The sequence below is a fragment of the Anticarsia gemmatalis genome, chromosome 13 (assembly GCF_050436995.1).
Source record: "Anticarsia gemmatalis isolate Benzon Research Colony breed Stoneville strain chromosome 13, ilAntGemm2 primary, whole genome shotgun sequence".
NCBI classification, from domain to species: domain Eukaryota; kingdom Metazoa; phylum Arthropoda; class Insecta; order Lepidoptera; family Erebidae; genus Anticarsia; species Anticarsia gemmatalis.
In genome coordinates this window covers 12310755-12336334 of record NC_134757.1, presented here as the reverse complement: position 1 = coordinate 12336334, position 25580 = coordinate 12310755, and the positions used below count along the sequence as shown (strand labels likewise).

General features: G+C 34.9%; 1 protein-coding gene across 8 annotated transcripts; it reads right to left on the bottom strand.

The window, feature by feature from the left end:
* Positions 1 to 50: 50 nt before the first annotated feature.
* LOC142977853 (cationic amino acid transporter 2-like) lies at positions 51 to 21438 on the bottom strand. Of its 8 annotated transcripts, none has more exons than XM_076121960.1 (16): positions 17680 to 17742; positions 17348 to 17416; positions 13866 to 13997; positions 12579 to 12730; positions 10161 to 10289; positions 9391 to 9546; positions 8778 to 8882; positions 8126 to 8283; positions 6006 to 6122; positions 5667 to 5764; positions 5223 to 5362; positions 3989 to 4091; positions 2851 to 2972; positions 2178 to 2320; positions 1761 to 1869; positions 51 to 1689 (listed from the first exon to the last, which is right to left on the bottom strand). In XM_076121960.1, the coding sequence occupies exons 3-16, from the start codon at positions 13955 to 13957 to the stop codon at positions 269 to 271; spliced, it is 3045 nt and encodes a 1014-aa protein (XP_075978075.1). In that variant the 5' UTR covers positions 13958 to 13997; positions 17348 to 17416; positions 17680 to 17742; the 3' UTR covers positions 51 to 268. The 8 variants fall into 8 exon arrangements, with proteins under 8 accessions (XP_075978075.1, XP_075978078.1, XP_075978076.1 ...); XM_076121963.1 differs by having other exon boundaries at positions 17711 to 17739; XM_076121961.1 differs by having other exon boundaries at positions 17348 to 17485; positions 17680 to 17737.
* Positions 21439 to 25580: the final 4142 nt, after the last annotated feature.

Below are 25580 nucleotides of genomic sequence, written 5' to 3'. Positions count from 1 at the left end.
TGCTAGGCTTGCTGGCTTAGGCAGTAAAATAATTGAAACAGGCATTTAAATTAATTATTTATAGTTTGAGACATTTACAAGGTAACATAAATAAAATCTTTACAAAATAAGGCACTTAGCATACGACTAGGTATACCCGGGCATTAATATTGACAAAGTTCATAATATTTCAGTTTTCAACTCACTAAACAGCACTAACAATCGAGTTTAGATAATCCAAACTCTGACGAAACTCTTTCAGACAAATCAATGCAGCACTTTTCCTATACTAAACCTCATCGTCTTTGTTCATACTTAATCGAATCGAATTTAAAACATGACCGAATTTCTCTTTTTGTCTTTTAAGAGTATCATTCTTTTCCATTTTGGGGAATTTCGGTATACTTTCTGTACTAGAGTGGTCTGTTTGATAAGACTCTTCTGGCGTCGGTGGATTTGATTTCATCAATCTAGGCTTTATAAGCTGTGGACCTCCGACCGCGAAGATATTCTCTAATTTGCTCTTCAGGTCTTCTCTACTCATGCTTACTTCTTCTTCCTCTTCTTCTGGTTCTGAATCAGGTTTTTCAACTACTTCAGTATTCACAGGTGTAAGATTAGGCAAACTTTCTCTTGCCAACAATTCTTTCTTTAAATCTAAGAATATTTGTGGACGTTCTCTACTTACTGCTAGTTCAGCCTCAGCCACATTGCCAGTGGATTGAGACCGTTTTCTTGGCTCTTCGTCGTCTTTATCAATAGTTTTCTGAAATATATCATTCAATTTATTCATGAATTTCATCTGTCTGGAACTACCGAACCTAATGTTTTCCTCTCCCTGTGTACTAGTCGACTTTATACTTAGTCTTGGTTCATTAACATCGTCTTCTTCTACTTCCACATCCCCTTTAGAATGTCTTGAAGATATTGTATTGAATTTCTTAAAAGTTGGCGCTACGGGTACATTCTTAAAATAATTTTCGTCAAACGGTGGTGGCACTGGTATATTTGGAGCGTTTGTATCTTCTAATGAACCACTCAATGTTGGCCTGTCTATTGTATCCGAATAACCCGATTCATCTGTTCGCGAGTTCGTTTCACTTTCGTTAAACGCTGTTATTTCTTCGTCTTCATTATTTATAGCCTCTTCTAAATTATCGACCCTTTCTTCTTCTTCATTAACTTTAGGTAAATCTTCTCTATGCACTTGTGCAATCACATCATATTTAGATAATACTTGATTACCCAACGATGCGTCTGACCCTGCGTCTGACAGCTCACTCAAAGACTTTCTATGAGGGATGCTGGCTTCTTCACTGGGCGCTACTTCCTCTTCTTTATCCTTCAAGCTTATAATTTCGACGTAAGAATCTTCTTCAGCCTGCAGCACTTGGTCTAATAAGTCTATTATTTTAGCTTCTTTCTCTTCATTGTTTTCGATCTGTATTTCTTGTGTCATTTGTTCGACATTGCTCGCATCGACGGGTTTTGGAGGGATATCATTTGATATCTTGTCCATATCTTCAGGCTGTTCTCCATAGCTATTAAATCTAGCTAGAGTTTCAGGTGGCGTTGGCGACACCACTACAATTTGAACTGCGACTTGTTTACCATTTTTCTCTAAATGTGGTTTGATTGTTTCATTATCTTCCCTCCTCATGCCAGCGCTTTGCTTGTAACAGCAGACGCAGATAAAATAGATTGGTATTCCTGAAATATTACACGAATTATTAGAATATAAAATGTATGTATCAAAGGATGAATACTGTTGGTATTCTTACCAAGTAGTAACCATATAAAAACTCGAAGCCACGTGTTCCAATTGATGATGACCATTAGATGAATGTTGGCGTAGATGCTGAGACAGGGAAGAAACGGGACGAGAGGAGTCTGTAAAAAGAAGTACAAAATCGTTAAAATTATATATTTTCGAAATCATAATATCGGTAATTTTTTAAATATCGCCTGTAACCAGAAGTAAAGTAAATCATAATAATTGCCTTCTCATTGCTTGCATAACTCTCTTTCGGAAGATAGATAGGAGAGTCTTGAGCTCTTTACGCTCTTTATTTATTTCTTAACTTTACATTACTTTAAAAGCCTTTTATCAACTTTTAGGTACTAAAGATTTCTTGATGATTATGTTATTCATATGTTATATTTATCAAGTTTAATGTGAGGTTACAAAGGTAAATTACCTTAAAAGTAAGTTGCTCATCAGTGTGAGGCTGCAACGCCATGATGACGACGATCAGAATAGCGACTACATGAAGAGTGACGACAGCAGCGAGCGGCCTGCTCGTGTGTACCGTGACCATTGCTATTGCTATACACATGCATACTGTAACAGAGAAATTATAAACAATTAAGAAAAAATTCTATGTTATACTAATAATAAAAGGCTGAAGGGTTTGTTTGTTTGAACGCATTTATCCCATGAACTTGTGGTTCAAGTTGAAAAAGTATTTTTTGTTGAATAGTCTATATATTGAAAAAGGCTTTAGACTATATAACTTCAGGCTGAGACTAATAGGAGGGGCAGGAGCAATAATAAATTTTGTTTTGGCGCAAAAATTAAAGTCGACGCGGACGAAGTCGCAGGTGGCGGCTATTCATTTAAACGGAGAAAATCCTTGCTATAGTTACAAATAGTAGGTAAGGACATTAGCATGAATGTGAAGTAGTATTGTTTTATTGTTATATTAGCCAGCCCGCGTGGCACCGCTAGTGGTTGATTTTCAATCATGAAATTCCATAATTATACGAGAACCACATTGGGTAAAGTGTACTTGGGTTTTTATGTTCAGACGTTCAAATTTTAATGACCTTTTACCATATTTTTAATTAAGTATAAATAAACAAACGACTTACTATACAAAGGCAAAGCGATATTTATGACCATTTTGCTTCTTTGTGAGGCATTTCTCTCTCCTCGTCCTATCATCTGCCGCAGGAGACCCACCTTGACCTCGGACACGTAGTCTGAACTATATCTGAAAATACAACCATAGAATATAAAATATAGAAAACGTTTTGTATTCCCTAGAATATTGATTTAAAAATATTGCCTATTGGACTTGTACGAGATTGAACTGAAGTAGGAATGAAAACAACAAAGGCTTTTGCCAAGTAATGCCTCGCAGTGCTTAGTGGTCTACTTCCATTATGAGAAAATCGGAGGCCTGAGTCCTTGACGCTGGTAGAATGTTTTAGATTTAGTTCTTTAAACTTTGTTTTTAAAGGGTTGTTACCGTTATTTATTATTATATTCTGTTTAAAAAACATTTTAAAATCGATTAAAGATACTACATTAACGCAGTCACGATTCGACAAACTCTCAGTTATATTGCATTACTCACCAAAAGAATCCTAAAAAAAGACGAAAAACGAACCGAATCATAATTTTAAAATAACTATGAGATATTCAATGATTCTCCTCAAACACTCATGAGTAAGATTATCGAGTTAATTTTAACTTGTGACATTGCAATGCTATTGTAGCAAACTATTCTTAAATAGGTATTGTACGAATGTGAATGTCGGCTAAAAGTTTGTAGAGAAAATTTGTGCCAACATTTCTTTGGAAAGTGCGTCTTTGTTCTCACTTCCAGTAAAGGTTACCTGGCTTTTCGTACAATTTATTGGTGTTAAACAAGGACGGCATGATTGATGTCGGTAATAAGAAAAATACAAATTATTTTCTGTGAAGCCTTAGTTATATAATAGTAACTAGTTAGAAGTTATTTCGAAACAAATATCAGTTATCAATTTGTAGTAATGTAATATTTGAAAATGTTTCGAATCAGCGGCAAGAGAGGTGTCATAGTTTTCTGTCTGCTTAGAATATTTAGGGATAAATTAAATGCACGAAAAAGCAACAAATATAGTTTGAACCTAACTTCAGCCACCTTTAGAATAAAAAAGAGGCGATGTCCATTAAATAAATTGGATGTCAAGTCATACTTCGAAAATCATTCATTCATCATCAATCAATCTATCAGTTAAGTACCTGAGTAAAATGACGCATGTGGCGACGATAGTGTACGAGGTGAGAGTACCGATGCACATCATCATCACCAGCTGTTCCAACTCCAGCAGACCAGCGAGAAGAGCTAAAACGAGAAAGATTTATATTAGAATTGACCTTAACCAAAAACAAAATTATTTTAATAAAGAGTCTGATTTCATCATCTCTCATATTAGGTATGTTTTACTTAACTAGTGGAATTTCGAGAGATTTGTTCATAATTGTAGTTTAAGTATCAAATTGTCGATAAAAGTAGATAAGTATATTAGTATAATACCTAGGTACATACCAGTGACAGCAAAAACCAAAAAAAATCGTCAATCTGAATTTATAAGGACCGTTCTTTTTTAATGATTGAATTCAACATAAATATGCAGGCAACGGTGATTGTTTCACATTATAATTACCACTCCATACTTATTGTTCTATATTATCGTTCGAGAAACTGCTATCAATTACAGTAAGTACAAATTATGTAGAGACATCTATCTAAAGCTATGAATACTCCTACATGTAATATTATTTTAATAGTTAACTTTCGCCAAACAGTTTTCATCACGTCATGCAAATTGATGTGAACAAACGGTTTATTTTGACACTAGTTTTGGTCAAAAGCCAATATTTAGTGAAACTGCAGTATATTGTGAAATATCCCGACATTTATCCTTTCTTTACCGAATATAATTCAAAGGCAAACTAAAATAAGCTTTAGTGGAGCAGTGTCAAGGTTTAACTTTCATCACTTTAAATAGCTATTGTTCTGAATATAGTCGTGAAAATGCAGATTTCACAGATGTCTTATACATTAGTAGAATCTTAATAGAAGTTGTCATATTGTATTGTCCAGTTATATAGTAGTATGAATCATCTAGGGGTATATACCGTGAAATATAATAAATAAGCATTTAGATATTACAGTACGCTCGATAGTGTCTTAGATGATTCGAAACGTATTGTTCAGCGTATTTCCAATATTTAGGTGAGGCGTATGTAAAACCGTGCTTTCGATTTTATATTATTTTACTGTACTTTGGTTTCAAAATAAATTTGTCACTGGTCGTTAGGTATGAAGTAGTATTTCCAATCTAACATATATTTGTTGTCATATAAGTAGGCACAAACACGTTGTTCCTTTCACCATAGACAACGAACTTATGACTGAACTTTCCCACTTTTAAACTTAATCATATAACTGAATATTAATGAAGAAACTTACCTACAAATATAGTAGGAACAGCGGTGGCGATGACAGGGGACTTTCTGTTGGCGCTGGTCTTCGCGAACCAGTGGAGGAACAGACCGTCTGACGCCATGGAGTACAGCATGCGAGGCAGCGGGAATAGGGAGCCGAACAAACTAGAATAAAAAGGAAAAAATGAAGTTATAAAAAAAACATCCCTTAATTTAAAAACTACAAGTAAACATATTTACGTTTTCCTAAATTCTAGATCAATAAAAATGACTTGTTATTCAATAAAATAAGGGTACAATAATATTAATATTTTTTGGGACAAAAGTCTTTCGAATAGCATCACTAATAATGACTATGCAAGGTTTATGATTCTAATGATAAACACGTCCTTGTTATTCCCTTAGAAATAGAAACAGTTTTTAAAGATTGTGTTTTTAACAGTTGCATGAACAAATTTTGGATACATACCTGGTGGAAATACCGAAAATGGCACCAACTGTGATGGTCCACTCTGCCCACTCCCACCCTACGAAGTGGAACGCTTTGGAAATCGATGCTACTGTCGCCTGCAAATATTAAATGTCAAGTGTTATAAACTTTTATAATGCCAGTATTAATAGACTAGAAATACCATAGCTGATATCAACTTGGAAGCACTGTTTTTTTTAAACCTGTTAATGGATGCCGAATGGGATTTTAAAACCGTTCTTCTGTATTAATATAACTTTACTAATACGATACTTAGAATGTTAGCTGAGAGCACATAAGACTTGAAATTATATGACACTAGTTACAGAATAGACTCACCAGTTCATAATATGGCACCATCATTGTAACGACGATGCTGATGCCCGCGTATGCTGCCAACACGATGAACAATATTGATAGTATCGCTATTGGTATTGTGCGACGAGGGTTTTTCACCTGAAAAGCAAGGAATTATGGTTAACGCTTAAGAAAATAACTATAGTTTTAACACAATTATTATTAGGGGAACCTGTTGTACCTTGGCACTATGTGTACCTAGGCCACTGGGCTCGTTTTCAAATATTCGCGCGATACTAAATTCTACTGTTTATTGTATTCGATACGTCACTACAGACTATTCAATTGGAAGTTAGTCGCATACCGCCATTAAGCCGGTGTTTGGTGTTATCGACGCTGAAACTTTTTTGTGTGAAAAAGTAAGTATTTCTAATATATTTTGAAGTCTAATAGTTTTAAAAGTTTTCTAATAGTCACTTAACTGTTATATGCTATCGGTTCTTTGATTTTACAAGTCTCAACACAATAAGAACTTACGAGATACTTAACCTCTAAACTATATAAAATCACCGTTTTAGTGAAGTTGGAGTAGTGTTGTACCTCGGCCACTGTCGATCAGCTGTACCTTGGCCAGTGGCCAAGGTACAACCTGGATGTTATACTTTGGCCAGGAGAATGTTTTATTAAATTATTTCACATTTACGTAATAATATTCCTAATTAAATATCTTTATTATTTCAGAAATCGATGCAAAAATCACTTAAAAACTGGAAATGGCCTGAAAAAGAGGAGATTAAAACCCCGCAAAAAGTTAACAAGAACAGAGAAATTTATTATGTTCCAGAGATACAGAAGTACTAGGATTTCTACTAAATGCTTAAGGCTGAATAATAATTATCTACATTATTGATAGTGTTTTTATAATAGCTAGTCCAAATGACTGATTAAAATTTAAGAGAGAAATAATAATTTATATATAGGTAAAGATAATCTATACTAATATTATAAAGCTGAAGAGTTTGTTTGTTTGTTTGAACGCGCTAATCTCAGGAACTACTGGTCCGATTTGAAAAATTCTTTCAGTTTTAGATAGCCCATTTATCGAGGAAGGCTATAGGCTATATATATCATCACGCTATGACCAATATGAGCAGAGTAACAGTAAAAAATATTACAAAAACGGGGAAAATTATGACCCATTCTTTCTTATGTGACGCAAGGGAAGTTGCGCGGGTCAGCTAGTTGTTTCAATATTTAGTTTTCCTTCGCTATTCTATATAAGTAGGTATATTGATTTGCTATATTATATTATGTGATATCGTCGCTGCGCCTGCCAAGTTCCACATGTGTCTTTTGTGAGATTTTAGAAAACTTTTTTTTTTATTTGGGACACAATATTCATTTTTTTTAACATCAAAATACACATATGGAGTTTGGCAGGCGCAGCGATGTGATGTAACGAAACGGTGGCCAAAGTTAGTTGTTTTTGTTTAAATATTTTGTTTGAAAAGCATAAAAAAAGCTATGAATATTATTTTAATTTTGATCATTTCTAAATTTTGATCATTTGAGAATTTTTAAAATGTTTTGTTAAATACTGTATACTGTAATAATACCGTGTACTGTAATAAATCAAATAAAATGATTTTATTTAACAAAACTTGATAATTTGCTTAAATTACCCCCAAATTTCAATGTGGCCTAGGTACAACGTACTACTGGCCTAGGTACATAGGGTATGTTGTACCTTGGCCACATTTCCCATTTTTTTTTAAATTTAAAAATATTATGTAAGTATTAAATATACATTTCTGATATTTTTTTGGTGAGTACCCAAATAATTGACTTTTCAGAATATGCAAATATGATTTGTGTGCTGCACGTCAAATCACAATAAAAAATATATTTCTAAAAAACCGGCCTAGGTACAACAGGTTCCCTTAAATCATTTAGATCGTTTTAAATGCTTCTAAAAAATCTTGTCAATGTTATTCCAGAGCAAAGTTATGGCATCAAGAACGATTAGGCTTTAGTCTCTTCAAAAATCTCGGTTTTTTTTAAATACTTGACATAAACGAAAGCAGAGTAATGTATCTATTCTTGCAATACGTAATCAAACCAAATCAGGGAAAATTGCCCAATTATAGTTGTATAAAACTCACCTCCTCCCCCGATGCGTTGACCACATCAAAGCCAACAAACCCGTAGAAACAAACGGCAGCCCCTCTCAATGTCCCCCACACACCATATGGGAAGAAGCCCCCCACTCCGTGACCCGACGGCACGTCGTCTGGTGCTATACTCCAGTTGCTGGCGTCCGCTGTGAATGGAATACAAAGGTTATATTAAAATGATGGTATGACGAACAGGCTATAATTAACTCAAGAAAACGACCAATGGTGTAATTTCTGAAACTTTGCGTTGCATGACTAACTACTAGTGTTAAAAGGGCTATAAAGTGCAAATAATAAGAAACCGAAGTTGAATGAGTAAACTTGTGGCCACGGCAAGTAGTCACTTTTTCTACCGAAACTCAATCCAACGTAACATATTATGTGGGATCGGCAGATACCCAATTGATATTCTAACAATCCTTTCAATATACTTAAAGAGCTATTAGTAAAAACAGCTAAATACAGAAATATCAATGAAGAAGTAAATTGAGAGAACGGGCTTTCTTATCATAGCTATAAGCTCTATACCACTTAACGCGAGCCTTTGCTGCAAGGATTATTCAGATATCTAATGTACATATATCTTGCTGCCACAGCTAAGCCATCGCTCCACAAATTATAAAAGAAATGAACTGCATACCTTTGAACGCTCCAGCGACGATAGCAAACATGATAACACTAAAGTTGATGACTGAGAACACGTTGTTGACTGTCGACGACTCTCGAACTCCGAACGCCAATAATACTGAAACAAAAACAAACCTATTGTTCATCTATGTTTGACAAACAATTATTGGATGCGATTTTTGATGCTCTAAATACGCATCATCGTTCCGGTATGAGGTAACCTTTGGCATAGATAAATTACGCACTGTCGTCAATCACAAACTCTCGGCGATGTAAACTGTTCCCTGATTTTAACACTCGGTATAATTGGTAGATATTTTTTTACGGTTATACGTTGAAAGACAAATCTAAAAATTTTACAGAACTCTTATAGAAGTAAGACAAGGGTTTGTTTGGTACGTATACGACAACATTTGATCTAAATCTTGTCGCGAGGAATTACTCTTTAAGCAAAGAATCTCCGAGAGTTTTAAAGCCGATAATGTATCTGTTTATTCATGACATTGTATATTCATAATTAAAACTACTAACTCTAATGTTATTTTTGGACTAATCATGGTGTGGATGTAAAATGGGACGAAAAGAACTTCACCCATGTAAAAGTAATGCAGTCAATGAATACTCACATCCAATAGCAGCGACAAAGAGGAACGCTAGCAGATCGAAGTAAGAAGACAGCAGTGGAACTCCCACTGGCATGGACTGTAGGAACCACGAAGACATGGTGTGGTTGGTGACCGCGTCCACGTACTCGCTCAGACCACGCGCTACACTTGCTGAACCTGGAAGTGCGAAACTTAGATGAAATAGAGACAAGACATTTTTTTTTTTGTAATTTGTAGCATACGAAATGCAGTCCACACGGTATGCATATACAGCTTCCGTTGCAGAAAAAATATATGTGGCTATGAACTCACGTTTTTCATAAGTGAGGGCACAGAAAAAGAAAAATATTGCGTGGTATTAGATATAAAAAGAAGATATGTATTAAAAACTAGCTGACCCGCGCAACTTCGCTTGCGTAACCGAAGAGAATGGGTCAAAATTTTCCCCGTTTTTGTAACATTTTTCGTTGCTACTCCGCTCCTAATGACTGTAGCGTGATGTTATATAGCCTATAGCCTTCCTCGATAAATGGGCTATCTAACACTGAAAGAATTTTTCAAATCGGACCCGTAGTTCCTGAGATTATCGCGTTCAAACAAACAAACAAACAAACAAACTCTTCAGCTTTATTATATTAGTATAGATAAGCATTCAAAAAGTTTTCTTGAAATGCTATTAGCCCTGAAGATGCTAATAGAGTTGCTTCTAATGAAAGGAAAAACCCCTTTTGTCCCGATCTTTGTATGCCCAACAGTGAAATCAATTATATTTAAATTATTATAAAACTTACCAAAAGTAAACTCCAGTATATTATTCCACCCTACTATGAAAGCCACCAGTTCACCGATCGACACGTAAGCGTATATGAAGGCAGAACCCGCGAGGGGCACGCGCGCACCGAACTCCGCGTAACATAGTCCTGAAAACACGATACGTACCGTAAAACGGGGTGAATAGAAACGATTTTCAACTTTGTCCTAAAAAATTGTTGCGAATAACTTGTTATTTTTATTGTCGGGTTATTTTATATCATGTCCGGCGCCATTCAGAAAGAGTTAAAACCATATTTGTCCAAAAATATGCATAATTTTACGATATTTCATTAAAAAAGTGGTCAATTTCTATTCACCCAGCGATAGGGGTGAATCGAAACGACCAAAGGGGTGAATGGAAAAACTGTGTTTAAAAACGTTTTTTCAATTGACAATATTAAATTGTATCTTTATAGATTAACTAGCTGACCCGCGCAACTTCGCTTGCGTCCCCTAAGAGAATGGGTCAAAACTTTCCCCGTTTTTGTAACATTTTTCGTTGCTACTCCGCCCCTAATGACCGTAGCGTGATATTATATAGCCTATAGCCTTCCTCGATAAATGGGCTATCTAACACTGAAAGAATTTTTCAAATCGGACCAGTAGTTCCTGAGATTAGCGCGTTCAAACAAACAAACAAACTCTTCAGCTTTATAATATTAGTATAGATATACACCTAAAGAGATAAACACTTCAAACAACTCATTAGAAAAGAAATCCCACTTTAAATACAAAGTTTTGAAAAAATTATATGGACCATTAAGGCATTCGAGGACGGTTGACTTTGAAGCAATTTTTTGGGTATAAATATCAATTTAAACATTTAAACAATTATGACACCGCAGAGAAGTAATATCGACGTGTAATCATTTCAAATTTGAACAAAATTCTTCAACTAGGAGTACTCAAATATTAGCCTTGAAAACTTTCATGATTTTTTTTCTATTCACCCCGCGAATTCTATTCACCCCGTTTTACGGTAAGTCAAAACTCGTATACAACTATATTTCGGGCTACTACGACAATGGATTCTATGGCCTAAGCAGAAGAGATTTGTTGCCATTTGTCAGTTTTTAATTTGGCAGTATAAAATCTTGTACCTGAATAGATTGTTCAACTCAGGTGTCGCATCTACGACTTCTTGACCAGCATCAGTCCGATATAATAGACTGTCCTTGATAACATAAACTAAATTAACTAACTCAAACGGAAACAACAGTTCCATTAAAGGGAAGGCGACCCAAATTGTGTGTCCTATGATAAACATAGATAAAATTCCATTTAAAACATTATATAGATTAATAAAATTTATATTGTGGTATGACGGAGTGTACTCAGAATTCCCCCGATATTAAAGGTGATTGGCCTTTGATTATCTATTTGATAATGACTCATAGGTTAAGAAACAAAGTCATTTTAATTATGAAAACATTACTTTCGTCAAGGACATGAGCTAGCTGTCAAATAATTGCGTAACAAGCAGTGGGCAGATACTATGTAAGTGCGTTTGACATTTTTGAATCTAAGATATCTAAAATGAGTAAAAACAAAGTATCATTTTTTGAGTCTAACCAGGTTTATTGAAATACCCGGAAACTATTGCGGACTACTGCAAATTATTTAGCACATAAGCCAAGTTTTCTTTTCAGAAAATTCAGAAAATGATTATGTTAATGTCAAACTGTTTACATGTTTACATAACAAGAATTTACATAGAACAGAAATCAAATGCTTCCTACTCTATTTTTTTATCCTTAACGTCGTTTTTTTATTATTCACGTTGATGCAGATTAATACACAATGTAGGTACTTAATAAATCATAAACAGATAACAATCCAACACAAAATATTTCACGTGCCTACGATTAGTTTCCAAACAATCTAACTGATATAACATTTAGTTGATAATAATTCTATGAAGCCTTATCTTTCTGTTTAGTCCAGCGCTCTTAAGAGCTCTCAGGTGATATTTTATTAGTTTCCTTCATCAACTCATGACATTACTTCCTTTGTATAATGTTAACCCAATTCGAAAAAGGTATTAAAAACGCAAAGAACTAATCAAAGCTCTATAACAAACTTATGTAAAAACTTAGGTAAAGAATTTATATTTAAAGAAAAGTGGTGTTTGAGGCAACCATCTAACCACATTTTGAAAACACACCTGCGACATTTAAAAGTTATAGAAGGCAATATAGACAGTCACGATGAAGATTAGATGTATTTAAGAGCATAAAGAAATGCTGATGATTACTGCGTATTAAACGACTACGCGTACAAACTATATGTTTCAAAACAACTATGATTATTATGGCATTATCGCGCATAGCTCACACTGGCCCATCAAAGTTTGTATAAAACGATATTAAAATAATCAGTTCACAATAGCTTCATACCTGCAAACAGCGATGTGACAGCGGCGATGAGGAATGACAGCAGGATGGAAGGTCCAGCGATCTTCATGGCCACCACGCCGACGATGACGTACACGCCGATGCCCAGCGTGCTGCCCACGCCCATCGACGTCAGGTCCCAGCAGTTCAGACATCTGAGGAACACGTGGGCAACGTTATAAATTATGAGCTTTGGAAAAACAATGCATAAGATTAGGGCGCCAGTTAATTCAGTTTTCTTTAAAGAAATGCATTTTAGCAGATAATATTCTGTCACAGGCACACGTGTTAGTACACAATACATGCATAGCATTGGTGTCTACCGCAAAATTAGACCTAAAACAAATATTTATCACCATAACAATGGTAGAAACTTCGCAACTACTGTGACGCTGCAGCAAAGCCACTTTTGGAGAAGTTTATTACAATGATGATTCGCAAGAATCCGATTTGCCGTAGTTTACACTACGTTAAAATAAGATGACACACAATATGTTACCCATTTCATTCATATCTTGTGAATAAATGAACTAGCCTAACAACCCAAAAATACAATCCAAATTAAATATGCAACAGACTCATCTCAATTAACCACTCCGCTACGTATCATTATTCCTAGAAGAATTTAAACAAGTATTATAATTCTGACGAAACAACTTTAACATGCATACTAACAAACTTAATTCTAACACTCGAATCATAATTGTTGACACAATAAACAACTGATTCATTAATGCAGCACTTGATGTTATTACTGATTCACCGCAATCTGGAACTTTATGGAACTTAGGTTCAACAGATAAAATTAGTTGACTCACGTCTACATGTAAGGACAAGTACAGGGGCAACAGCAAACCATATTGATACAAATTAGGGAATGCCGAAAATCACTGCCAATTTTATTGTGGAAATCTTCTAACGCAATTAAAATTCAGTAGAACTCGGCAACTAATAAAACGATACTTAAGAAGCTCAACATTTAAATACATCTAGATGAAGAACTTCAAGTCTCTTTACAGCGATGGCTCATTGTAATCGATTTACTTCGATTCTTGGTTTTTTTTTTTAATAACCCATGTCTGTCCCACTGCAGGGCAAGGGTCTCCTCCCAAACGAGGGGGAGGGGTTAATTACTGTCAATTTGATCAATTCTACCAGGCAATATTTTAACGCGCGCTGTACGCGCTGAACGCACCGTAGGAAAATCTAAGCAAACTATATCTAAATCCTTCACCTGCAGGGAGAATTGATCTAGAATAAAGTCTGCATTGAATGTTTTATTCAACTGACCTTCTCAGTCCACTGGCTTCCAACTGCTGTGTTTCAAACTTCCTCTTTCTCTGCACTATCCTGCAGATGGCGTGCCACTTCCCCTCAGCCATTGATCAGCGCTGCTCTCAACCACATTTGTGCCCCAAACTCCTGGACAAACAGTATATTAAATTTATAAGCCATCACGTTTTGTACACACAATACTAAACTGATAAACGGGATGAGAATTTTTAATAGATGTACCTTATTTGTTGATCGAAACAGTATATTATAACAGGAGAAGCGTTTGAGATGGAGAATATTATGACATAAACTTGCATGACAGATTGACAAACAGCTGATAGAGTTACTGTCAGAGGCAAAGAGCAGGAAAACTATGGTTCTTTTGATAAAAAGTTTTCCCGAAAGTGGTAATTTTTCCGAAATCACGACTGTTTGTAAAAAAAGTTGAGCAGAGTCTTCTAAAATATACCTGCGATGCATTGTATATTATTGGTCCAATGTAACACAAGGGGAAAAATAAATAATAAATAACACATACCGACCACGTAACCAAAGACTGGGGTACTAGACAATCTAGAAATACACTTTACAGGACTTATGAAACGAACCCCAAAAGGTTGTATCAGCAAATCACCTTTATCTAAAAAGACAGTGCAGCATCCGACACTTAAAATATAGTGTTTTTTTCCATGGAAATCCTGATTTTTTTATTCTAACATTTATAACTTTGCTGGTAGAAGCTATTAATATTAGACTTGTGTTAATTCTGACAGAAAATATTCATTCGTTTTTCTTTTAAAGAGTAGGTAATAATTATACATCCGTATATTCCACAAACTTTCACATCAATATTATTATTAGTAGTGCAATATTCGTAGGACTCATCCCAATTCAACTACCACACATTCCAGCCAGATTCCATCTAACAATAGCAGTAACAATGTACAAAGCAAACAGTATAATCTTCCTGTACCAGTTAATCTCGTTTATCTTACAGTTAACCTTACGTTACCGTTGCACAACTGATAGTGTTATCAATAGAGAAAGAATAACCAATCGCCTGAGGTCGACTCTAATCTAAGATTACCTTTCGTTACTGAATAAAAATTATGTAGTTTAGTTTTGTACGTCTTGTTTGCAATTTTCTAGCTATTTACTGAACAGATTTTCGGGATTATAAGGTTGTCGCTTTATTTGCCTTGTCACTTATTTCGCTTTTCTTTTATAGACTTGGTAAATCCAAAAGAATCGTAATAAAAATTATTAAATTCATTTCAATTTTACAATTAATTACACATTTCACCGAAATTTACCAGTGATTTAGGTATCAAAGCTTAGCAAACAGTAAGATCTTCGCATAAGTAATATTAGTATAGATTTTTAGCAAAAATGTAAGGACAGTTGCTAATTTCAAATCTGGAGACCATAATTGGTGTAGTACGGATATCACCTCCTAGCATACTCTCACACATTTCCCATAAAGTTGCCTCAACCACAGAAACAACATTTAAACTCAACAGGAGTTTCCAAAGCTATCAAACCAAACAAATACTTGAGAGATACAAGCATTAATACTAAAACTATGTGATACAGTTGATAGTGGACTAATTACAAGTGGTACTGCGATATGTACTTAACACAATCACGATACCGCTGTGATTCATTTACTGGGTATATTTACTTTAGCTCTTTTTACAGCCTGTAGACAGACATAATGTAAGGGCTGTTTCGACTGCCTCTGAAGCGGTCGGTAGTGTATGCGACTGCCGCGCAATTGGTCTCGGGTTCGAATCCTGCGTCGGGCCAAAAAGTTTGAGAGTTTTTCTGTTAAGAATATCTTAAAGATGGCCCTGAAATAGGAAGTTGAGATCTACGCGGTCTTTACGAGCTACTAAGCCTGATTTCTTACTAGTCGTGTATGTTCGGCCATCCAACTGGGCTTGGGAGAGTAAGGGAATAGAAATTACAGTGTAAAGTTCTGCACAGTTGGCTGGTTTCAATGAGACTGCCTTCAGTGTAAAAATACTTGCGCAACAGTTGAAGTGTAATCGCAGTTGAAGATTAAGATTTGACCTCGAAAATAAAGTAATTTTCTCTTCAAACTAGACATTATATTATTATTCATAATTATAAGCTTACTATAAATACATTAAATACTTGAGATATAACAAGATTGTTATCACATTTCTATTTTAGTTACAAATCTTATACAAACAATAGCAGACGAACTTGGCGTCAAAATCTAGGTTATATAGCACGTGGTTACTTACTCTGTTTTCAGGACCAATTTCATGGCAAATCGGGTTCCAGTACAAAGTATAGGCTATTTCTAATAACATTTACTCTCCATACTTATAACATTACTAGCTGACCCGCGCAACTTCGCTTGCGCCACTTAAGATAATCATAATTTTCCCCGTTTTTGTAACATTTTTCACTGTTACTCTGCTCCTATTGGTCGTAGCGTGATGGTATATAGCCTATAGCCTTTCTCGATAAATGGGCTATCTAACACTGAAATAATTTTTCAAATCGGACCAGTAGTTCCCGAGATTAGCGCGTTCAAACAAACAAACAAACTCTTCAGCTTTATAATATTAGTATAGATATAGGCAACGGTTTATCCGTCTGTTGCACTCAGGGTGAAATTGTTGAACTGATTTTATTAAAAGAAATTAAAACCCTGGGTCTTCGAATTGGCTCTAAATGTCTGAAATAGGGGATGGGACTGTGCACGCATGCTAAGCTGCACTTTTCTACAATTTAACTTAGCTAACACCAGTCTATGAACAATGCGGAGAATACCTGTATTGGGGTACGAGATTTTTACCCTTAACAACATCTTTTGCTATGTTTATCTGAGTAAAGATATTTCCTACACTACGTTTAGTTATCAATAACGTACAATTATAGGTGTGACGGTTTTACTCTATGACTTTGCAGATCTTTGTTGAGGTGACTATCTATCTCTTTCTGAGAAAAACTTTAGAACAAGGCGAAGGTATTTTCATAACAGAAAAGATGACTAAGTACTTGAGAGAAGTAAATTGAGAAGATTTTCAATATTTATGTTTACAACGTTTTTTTTTATTTCAATGCTTGGGTTTCTCTCAGGGAGAATAAAACCAGGGAGGTTATTGTCCTTAAGTGACTAATTAGGGTACATATTTTTCCGCTTCTACTTAATTAGTAAAATTACATACATGAATACTTCAATAATAACTGTTCATTGTGAGTTTTTAGACCTACATTCACTGATAAATAGATTTTTTTAAGATGAAACAAGCTATATTTGAAATCACTAAAAGCACACCTGGGAATGAGCACTACTGCCCTGTTAAGTCAGCTAGCACGCTAGTCAAATACAAGTTAACATCCCTTACATCATTGTTCAAAGAACACACTCACACACATACACATTCAATATTTCTTCATCGTTATACGGTAAGCACTTATCTCAAAACTCATGTACAAAACGAAATCACAAAACATCTCACCTTACAGAATCCTCTACACAATATCTTCACTATCTAAACACAAGATCACTAACTAAAAACCTTCAAGCACTGGAAAAATACACAACAATTATGAAAAAACTTCACTTCACACTATCACTAACGTTTAAATGGGTAAGTCTGGAATATAGGTAAGTCGGGAATATGGGTAAATCCGGAATAATACTAATTATAGTCCTAATATGACAACAATTTAGTCCGGCAATATCTTTAAAATACCACTTTTTGTAAATCGAATGTTTCCGGAACGAGGTTGTTGGGTCATTTGGGAATAATTTTTGATATTCCGGACTTACCCATTTCCCATAACTTACCCTTTACCCATGCGACATGTCAGGTACGAACCGTTAACACGTCGGTCGTACACAACGGGCAACTAAACACTGATAACGGTAATGTTCTTGTGATAAGATAATGTAATAATCGGGAGATCTTTTCAACCTGCTGTATGAGAATATTTTGATTGTACAACTTTTGATAGTGTATGGTGAAAATTATGTTGAAAATTGTAGTTCGTTGATAAAGTGTCTTTTATCATTGGTTAAGATATTAGATTACTGAGTACTGTTAGCGTGAAAGACACAGTTTGATTCTCGGCTGGGTAATAATTTGTTTATTGTGAAAATAGGATGAAAAGTTATTTTTACACGAAAACGTTTTAAATGTTATATCTTATTAGGACTTAGAAGACAGAAGCTAGTAATTTATAATTCTCTCGTGCAATTGAATTATATTACAAATACATAAAACATGAGTCCTTTTATATTTTAAGTACCCGACCAAATAAGTACTGTTACATACTGCATGCTTCTATTAAAATAAGTGAATTTATCGTGAATGAACTGATATAATATTGTATTGGAAATATATTCATTATATATTTTGCTATCTTGATATTATAAAATCTACCATCTTGATAAATAGTTGGAACCTTATCGAAGGAATGTTGTAAAAGTGGACGGAGTGGACCTATATAACAATATGACGTGTACTTTTCATTCCATGAAACAAGTTAATTTAACATTTTTCATGAAACAAAATGGGAAACTATTATGAAAAAAAGACATGAAGGAGACGATGCACGATGTCGAGGATAGAGCAAAATCGACGAGAAAGGTTTGGGAAGCTGACCATACTACTATATGTGATTAGCATTATGGCATAGCAGGTAACAGAGAGAAAAGGTATAAATAAATATGCACCATTTACTGCCCCATGGCAAGGTGCTTCTAAACCATAAGCTGACGATGCTGACTTAGTGACTTTACATTCATTGAACAATTTATAAAAAATAACTTTTTCATGCCGAGGGTAGAACCGGTGCCAAACAGACACTGATTTGATTATACAAATAATCAGGAAGAGTTTTCTTTAAACATTATTCTAAATGCCAATACTTACTCTTTTCAAGTTTCTGCTTTGAGACTGGAAATGAACTAGAAAAGCTTTGATGATACATCATAACCTCTGATCTGTTCATAGCTAAATGATACAAGCGTGATAAATAATATACATCTATTATTAGGTGTTGTTTACTAGTATATTCATAAAATGCTGGCTTATCCAGCGATATGAAGTATACATCTAATAACTTTCATATTGGGTTACGTGACCAATATGATGTCATATATTTTATAACGACACCGAAATTATTTACTGTGCTTTCTATCTCCCGCGTGGGAGTAAATATTACTGCAGATCCAAGCGGCTGTGGTCGCGTACAATGTTGTCGTCGCCATAGTAACTGCCTCAGGACTTAATATTGAAAAAAGTTGCTATTTTTATTCTCAGGTCTGGCAACGTCAACAATAATAAAGTTGTTTAACCATGAATGCGGAACAGACAGACGTATGATAAGAAACGTAATCCTTAATTTTCAGAGTCACGCCTGTTACTTAAATCATTCTCATATAAAATGCAAATTACATCATTCTACAAGAAAGATCCGCCCATGGCAAGATTTGTATCTTACACTGGACAAAATGCAAACTCTTGTGAACATAACACTATCTTACATAGAATATTAACCCAGTCTCTTTAGTAAAGCCTCAATTTTTTTGATCGACAAAATACTATTGGTCAAATGTAGACCATTGGAAGGGAGTGGGTATGCCCGCCTTTCTGGGGAGAAAGTACCGACATAACCCTGCACTTTACCCAAGTGTATGCTAAATGCTAAAAGAGGAATGGTAACGTTTAATACAAGCGTGTTTTATACCAAATATTTCAACTATCAGGTGAAGTTTCTGTGGATATAAACCACGTAACTGCCATCTCATCTACATTCCGACACCGACGCTCGTTATCACTACAAAGATAAGTGTTTACTCCTACGAGTTGAGATAATAACATAACGTAATTTTACTTCTTATATGTCATTTTCTTAATATAATGTATTGCAGTAAAAAGAAGCTTGAAAGTCTGACAACCAGTCTTACCGAACGGTATCGTGTTATAACCCAGGTATTGGGTTGTGGAGGTCAGATAGGCTGTCGCTCCATGTAAAACAACGGTGTCCAGCTGCATCCGGTGAGACTGGAAGCCGACTCCAACATAGTTTGGAACAAAGGCTAAGCCAAGAGAATGTATTGCAGTAAAATCTTAGCCGAAAATATGTATGCGATAGGACCTTCTAATGACCACTAACAAGTTTGTTTCATGATATGTACAAAAGGTAGTGTTTGTCATAAGATTTGAAAGAGAAATAATGCAAAGAGATATCTTAAACGATCGAAGATACCTAAATTATATCTTAGTTTGTGTTCACGTAAGAAAATATCAGGCTTTGATATTGTTAAGATACGTTTACCTTTACGTCATCGCTAATAAGAATTAAACATTTCATTCAATCAATGGCAAATGTTTTACCGTGGAATAATGTGCACACTTCAGTATATAAGGTTTCAAAAGATTGAGTATGATCAGCTATTTTTGGAGAACTCTGTACATAATATATTGGAAACGCTGAGTACATATTATATGCACCTAAGTAACTCGGCAAGTAACTCAGTGGCTAATATTATACACGATAGTCATGAAAAACAGTAAACTTTAAAATAGTCTCTTATGCCCTGTGTCTGAGGTACATATAGCGCAGGTTTTTGTATTCAAACTGTCATATGTATATGAGCTTAAACGCTATTGAATAGATAAACTCCCGCTAAATATCCCTCCGAAAGTGGGGGGCTAGTGGTATAACTACCATACTCGTGGTTAAATCATTGAGCCCAGTCAGTAAACCTGGTGCGACTTTCACAAGTTGAAAGCCTTTACTGAACATGCACTTGTGGCAATTGGGTCAATTCGCCACCCTGTAGTGGCGTCAATGTTATCTCTCTCCAAATTAAATTTCAATCACTTTTTACAATTTGTATTAGTACTTAATAAAATAGAAGCAGGCTAAATATGTAAATATTTTACATAGCTTAAAAACATGCCTTTCTAATCGTGACGCTTTTTTATAAACAAGTATTTCACCGTGATTTAAATTATGCAATTGTAGATTAATGACGATAAATAATTGACTCATGTTCTTAGGCGCCATTATCATGCAACATCAATGTACTTTATTTGTTGATTCACTGTGATTCACATGCCTATTATCAAATTAGATTGTTCTAGGTTTACGTAAAATAATAAAATATTTCATTTACTTATTTGGTGACTATAAGCTTATTTAACATTTAACGTGATATCACGCGTTGTCCCATAGTCGTATGCAGGGGCAGAGGTACGATCCTTACAAACTTCCCTTGCTACATTCACATTCTCATCCTCATCACATACGTCTTGTCACGCGGGACCGTCGGTTACAAGTACTACGCACCTGACTTTCCTTCAAGTCATTCATCCAAGATATTCGAATCTCCTAAATAAATGAAGCATTTTCATAAACTGAAACTTTATGTAGCTTTGTTTATGTGCAGTTGAATAGGTATCATACCAACCTTATACGGATAACATCTTGGATCCAGGAGAAAAGTCTTCAAAATCCCAGATTTAGGTTCACACAACATAAACGATTAAATTCAACACGTTTATTTCCACTTCACCAAACAATCAATCTAAATTTGCATGAGATTATTCAGCTTTTAATGTCATTCGTTTCAAATTCACTGCACCATTAAAATATTAAAAAAACAAGTTTATATTGCTTTTAATGTCGTGAGATTAAATTTGAGATGTTCAAGTGTTTATTCCGTAACAATAGACATCACTACACATTCCTTAATTGATACTATCACTTACAATAATATTAACACAACCAACTATCAAAGAAGTACAAATACAAGCCTTAGAACACTTTAAAGAATCATAAAATTAGAATTAGACTTTCATCACTTAATTTATATGTATAACTAACAAATCTTTAAAAACACCGTCTAAAAAAACATCTTAAGTATAGAAATTTTCTTATATTTTCTTGACTTGATTGAAATGTCCCTTTAACAGTCGCAAATCTTCAAAAACACATTTGTACATTAAACAATGGTGTAAGTAAAAGCCGGCACTGAGTGTTCGTTATCAGATAAGATGATGAATACGAGTGTTATCAACTACTATCACGAAACGGGGTGCTATCGTGCGTGTACCTAGTGATTAGTTGCTTACTATAATGAGGAGGAGGCGATCATCGTATTTTTACATTAATTAGCAGTGACAGGTTCAAGGAGTCTCGGGTTTGTTTCTTGGGTCGAGAATTGTATTACTGATTTATTTTGGTTGGAAATTCTGAGTACCGTAGAATGGGGTGGTTACTTTAGGAAAATTTGGGGTGAATTTGACTAGCGACGAGATCGGTTTTCTGGTTCTTGGTACTAAATACCGTTATGAATATAATTATAGCATTTCAAATAGAGTGCTGACCTTTAACATGCCTATTTTTTTCCATTTTAAAGTAACCCCTGTATTCAAAAGTAACCCCGTTCTACCGTACTTAGATAATGCGAGGTGTTATGAATTAAGATGCAACTAATATAACAAGAAACAACTAGGTTTGATTTGCGGATATATTTAGATCTTATTTTGACTGGTGGTAAATAAAGTTTCGCAGGTTATTTTATGAGACTGAAAAATATTTATGGTGTAATGTATGTTAAATAAATGGTTTGTAAACAAATATAATTATTATTAAAAGGGAAGGAAATAAATCGTGAGGAAAAAGGAAATAATACTGTAGTGTGTAGCTTACTGTATTGCTTATTTGCCAGAGCAGTGACTGCATTTCTACCAATAATTTCAATGAAAAGATTCGTAGAACACAGCTTCGCATCGCCTAGCAAGAACGCCTGCAAAAAAAGTATAGCAATGTACAAAACCATTACTTATCCGGTTGCTATTACATTTCTATAAGGCGCTTTTCGTTTTGCTAGTACATTTATACCAGGCGCTTTTCGTTTTGCTATAACATTTATACAAGGCGCTTTCCTTTGAAACATTTACACAATACAATGACAAAATTATAAATTCACTAAGTGTTATATCATACTGTATAAGGTACTAACATTTATAAATTAAAACATTCTTCAAAGAAACAGGAAAATACTTGTGGTACAGTATTTTCCTATTATCCGAACAGGTCCGGTCTAGTCGTTATACCGGTTATAAACTATTATTATTGATTTAATACTTACTCTGTATGTATCTGTGTCACTAGAAAAAAACTAACGTTTTTGTTTCATTGTTCAGTTTTGTGTTTAGATGTATAGATAGGCGCTAGAAGCCGGAGGTTATTGAACAGGTCCATAACACTATTATTGGTCGATTTGCGAAAATAATATCTTTTATAATTTTTGTAGAACTGTATATTTGTCTCCTCTGCTCTATTCAGTGTTGTTTGTAATTCAATACATTTTTTTCTTTTGATCTTCGCTAGATTCTCCTATTGAATGAAGGAGGCAATAGACTTTTAGCCCACCACGCCACGTGCGGGCTGAGGACTTTGCATGCCCCAAAGAAATATGATACAGAACTTTGAGACATGCAATGTTTCATCACGATGTTTTCCTTCATCGTTAGAACAAGTGAAAATTATTCTAATACACACTATAACTTCTAAAAGTCATAAATGTGTTGACTCAGGTAAGAACCGTCGACCTCATGGAAGGTGACACCTTCCATGAGGTCGACGGTTCCAGATTAGACCACTCGTCTATCACTGCTCTACGAACACACTATCTATTACTTGACAAGTATAATATTGTTGTTTTTTTTTTTTGTGCAAAAGTGGTAAAGCCCATATCGGAGGAAACATTAAAACAAAGGACACACTGTTTATTATGTAAATATATTGAGACATTTCTGTTGTTCATATCCAAGGTGAAAGTTGGCTGATGTCACCACACGGTATCAGGTAAATTTGCAAACATATTCATACTTATTTAAAAATACCTGTATCTCGGGCTGCGAGTCTTTATAAAAGAGAAGTCCCGTACTAAGAATTGTTCTTGTGCCGCGGGGACTTTTAAAACATACAAACAACGGACACAAAGTACAACCAAACCGAAACAATTATTTGTGGATCGCACAGATAATTGTCACGTGTGGGAATCGAACCCACGAACTCCCGACGCAATGGTAGCGTCGTGGCGACTCAAACCACTGCCCCATGGAGGCAGTCCATGAAGATGTTGGGTAAATCATGACTGTTATATACTTAACTTAGAAGGAGTGCACTCACGCGTTTCTCTTTGTGAGAGAATTTTTCCCTTTTCCTATCATGCACTAAACTCCGAGCTACTACTTATGAGTATATTCCAACAGAAATTGGAAAACCCGCGAACAATTTAGGCGATTTATGAAGCTTACTTATGAATCGCTCCTGGTAATTTACTATTAGTAGTATACACTACCGCTCGGACGACGGAAGCAGCGAGCATTAATAATAATATTATCTGTAAGGATTGTAACTGTAACTGATTGAAGAATTAACTGAAGCCTAAAAAGCTTTTAAACATAGCTGGTAAACATAGTTTTACTACTTAGTCACCTAACCACCTGAAATGTAGCTGTATACCTACCTAACAAACTGTATTCTACCTAACTGTATACTCGCCTACTAAAATAGCAATAAAGATTTGATTGATTGAAGATTTTTTATCAAAATAGTACTACACTTTTACAACAATTTAAACTTTTTGATGCCCACAAATTTCTAAATCTCATCTTAAATCGTGAACTGAGAGGGCTTCTTATATAAACCAAAACAGGTTCGATCAAGTTCGTTGAGTATTTTTGGGCGACGATTTTACAAAAGTTTTTGATACCTACCTATTTACTTTTTATTACCGGTATCGGAGAAACCCAAAAAGACGTATGCTCGGTGACCGTATAAATAATTTATAAGTAACGTAGGTATATTTAAGTAACTAAAATATAACTCTGGGCAATACTTGATTTGATAATGTTTATTCTAGTCATAATAATAATAACCTAGTGGCTAGGAAAGCCAACATTGAGAACTCTAGACTAGGTGTTTATTACAACCAAATCTGTTTACAATTCATACAAACACTTTATGTCCCAATGTAATGTACTGTCCCACTGCTAGGCAAGGGTCTCCTCCCGAACGAGGGAGGGGCTAGATTAGCTTTAAGTCCACCACGCTGGCCAAGTGCAGGTTGGGGACTTTGCATGCTCTCATAAATGTAGAAAAACCAAAGTTAGGCATGCAAGGTTTCAACACCTTTTCCTTAACTCTTAGAGCAATTCTTCCTTTAGTTTTTTTTTATAATTACTGTGTGAATCATTATAAATTATAAGTAGGTACTTCCAAAAACGAGTAGAAATTATTTAAATATAACACAAATATATTATTATGAATTTATCCAAAAATGCTCATAGTTAGTTTGTTCAGTTGTGACTGCAGATGTTTTGTTCAAACTATTCATTGTTTTTGCTCAATTCCGAAATTGCTAAACTGAATGTGCGAAAACCTTCAAATGTATAGACTACTACTACTAAAATCATGTTCACATCAGCTATTTCGTTAATTAGTAAGTTTCCTATGATCATAAGAGAAAAGTAAGACCTGAATCCATAGTCCACATGAACAAAAGTCCAGTAAGTTTATATTTTCTTAACGACTGGGTTTAGCCTGTATGTGGTAAAATTATCCCGCTTTAACCCTTTGCGTTTTCACGACTGAACGGCTTATAATTACGTTTGAGTGACAGACATCCTGAGAAGTGAAATGCGCTATGGTCATGTATGACAA

Bases quoted from the DNA above. Each gene is read 5' to 3' on its own strand.
- LOC142977853 (XM_076121966.1), bottom strand. From the start codon at position 13,957: ATGGCTGAGGGGAAGTGGCACGCCATCTGCAGGATAGTGCAGAGAAAG. The intron at 6,123-8,125 runs GTGAGTTTTATA...CTTGCTTTTCAG, and splicing joins TCAACGCATCGGGGGAGGAG to GTGAAAAACCCTCGTCGCAC. The intron at 2,321-2,850 runs GTAAGTCGTTTG...TCTCTGTTACAG, and splicing joins TATCGCTTTGCCTTTGTATA to TATGCATGTGTATAGCAATA.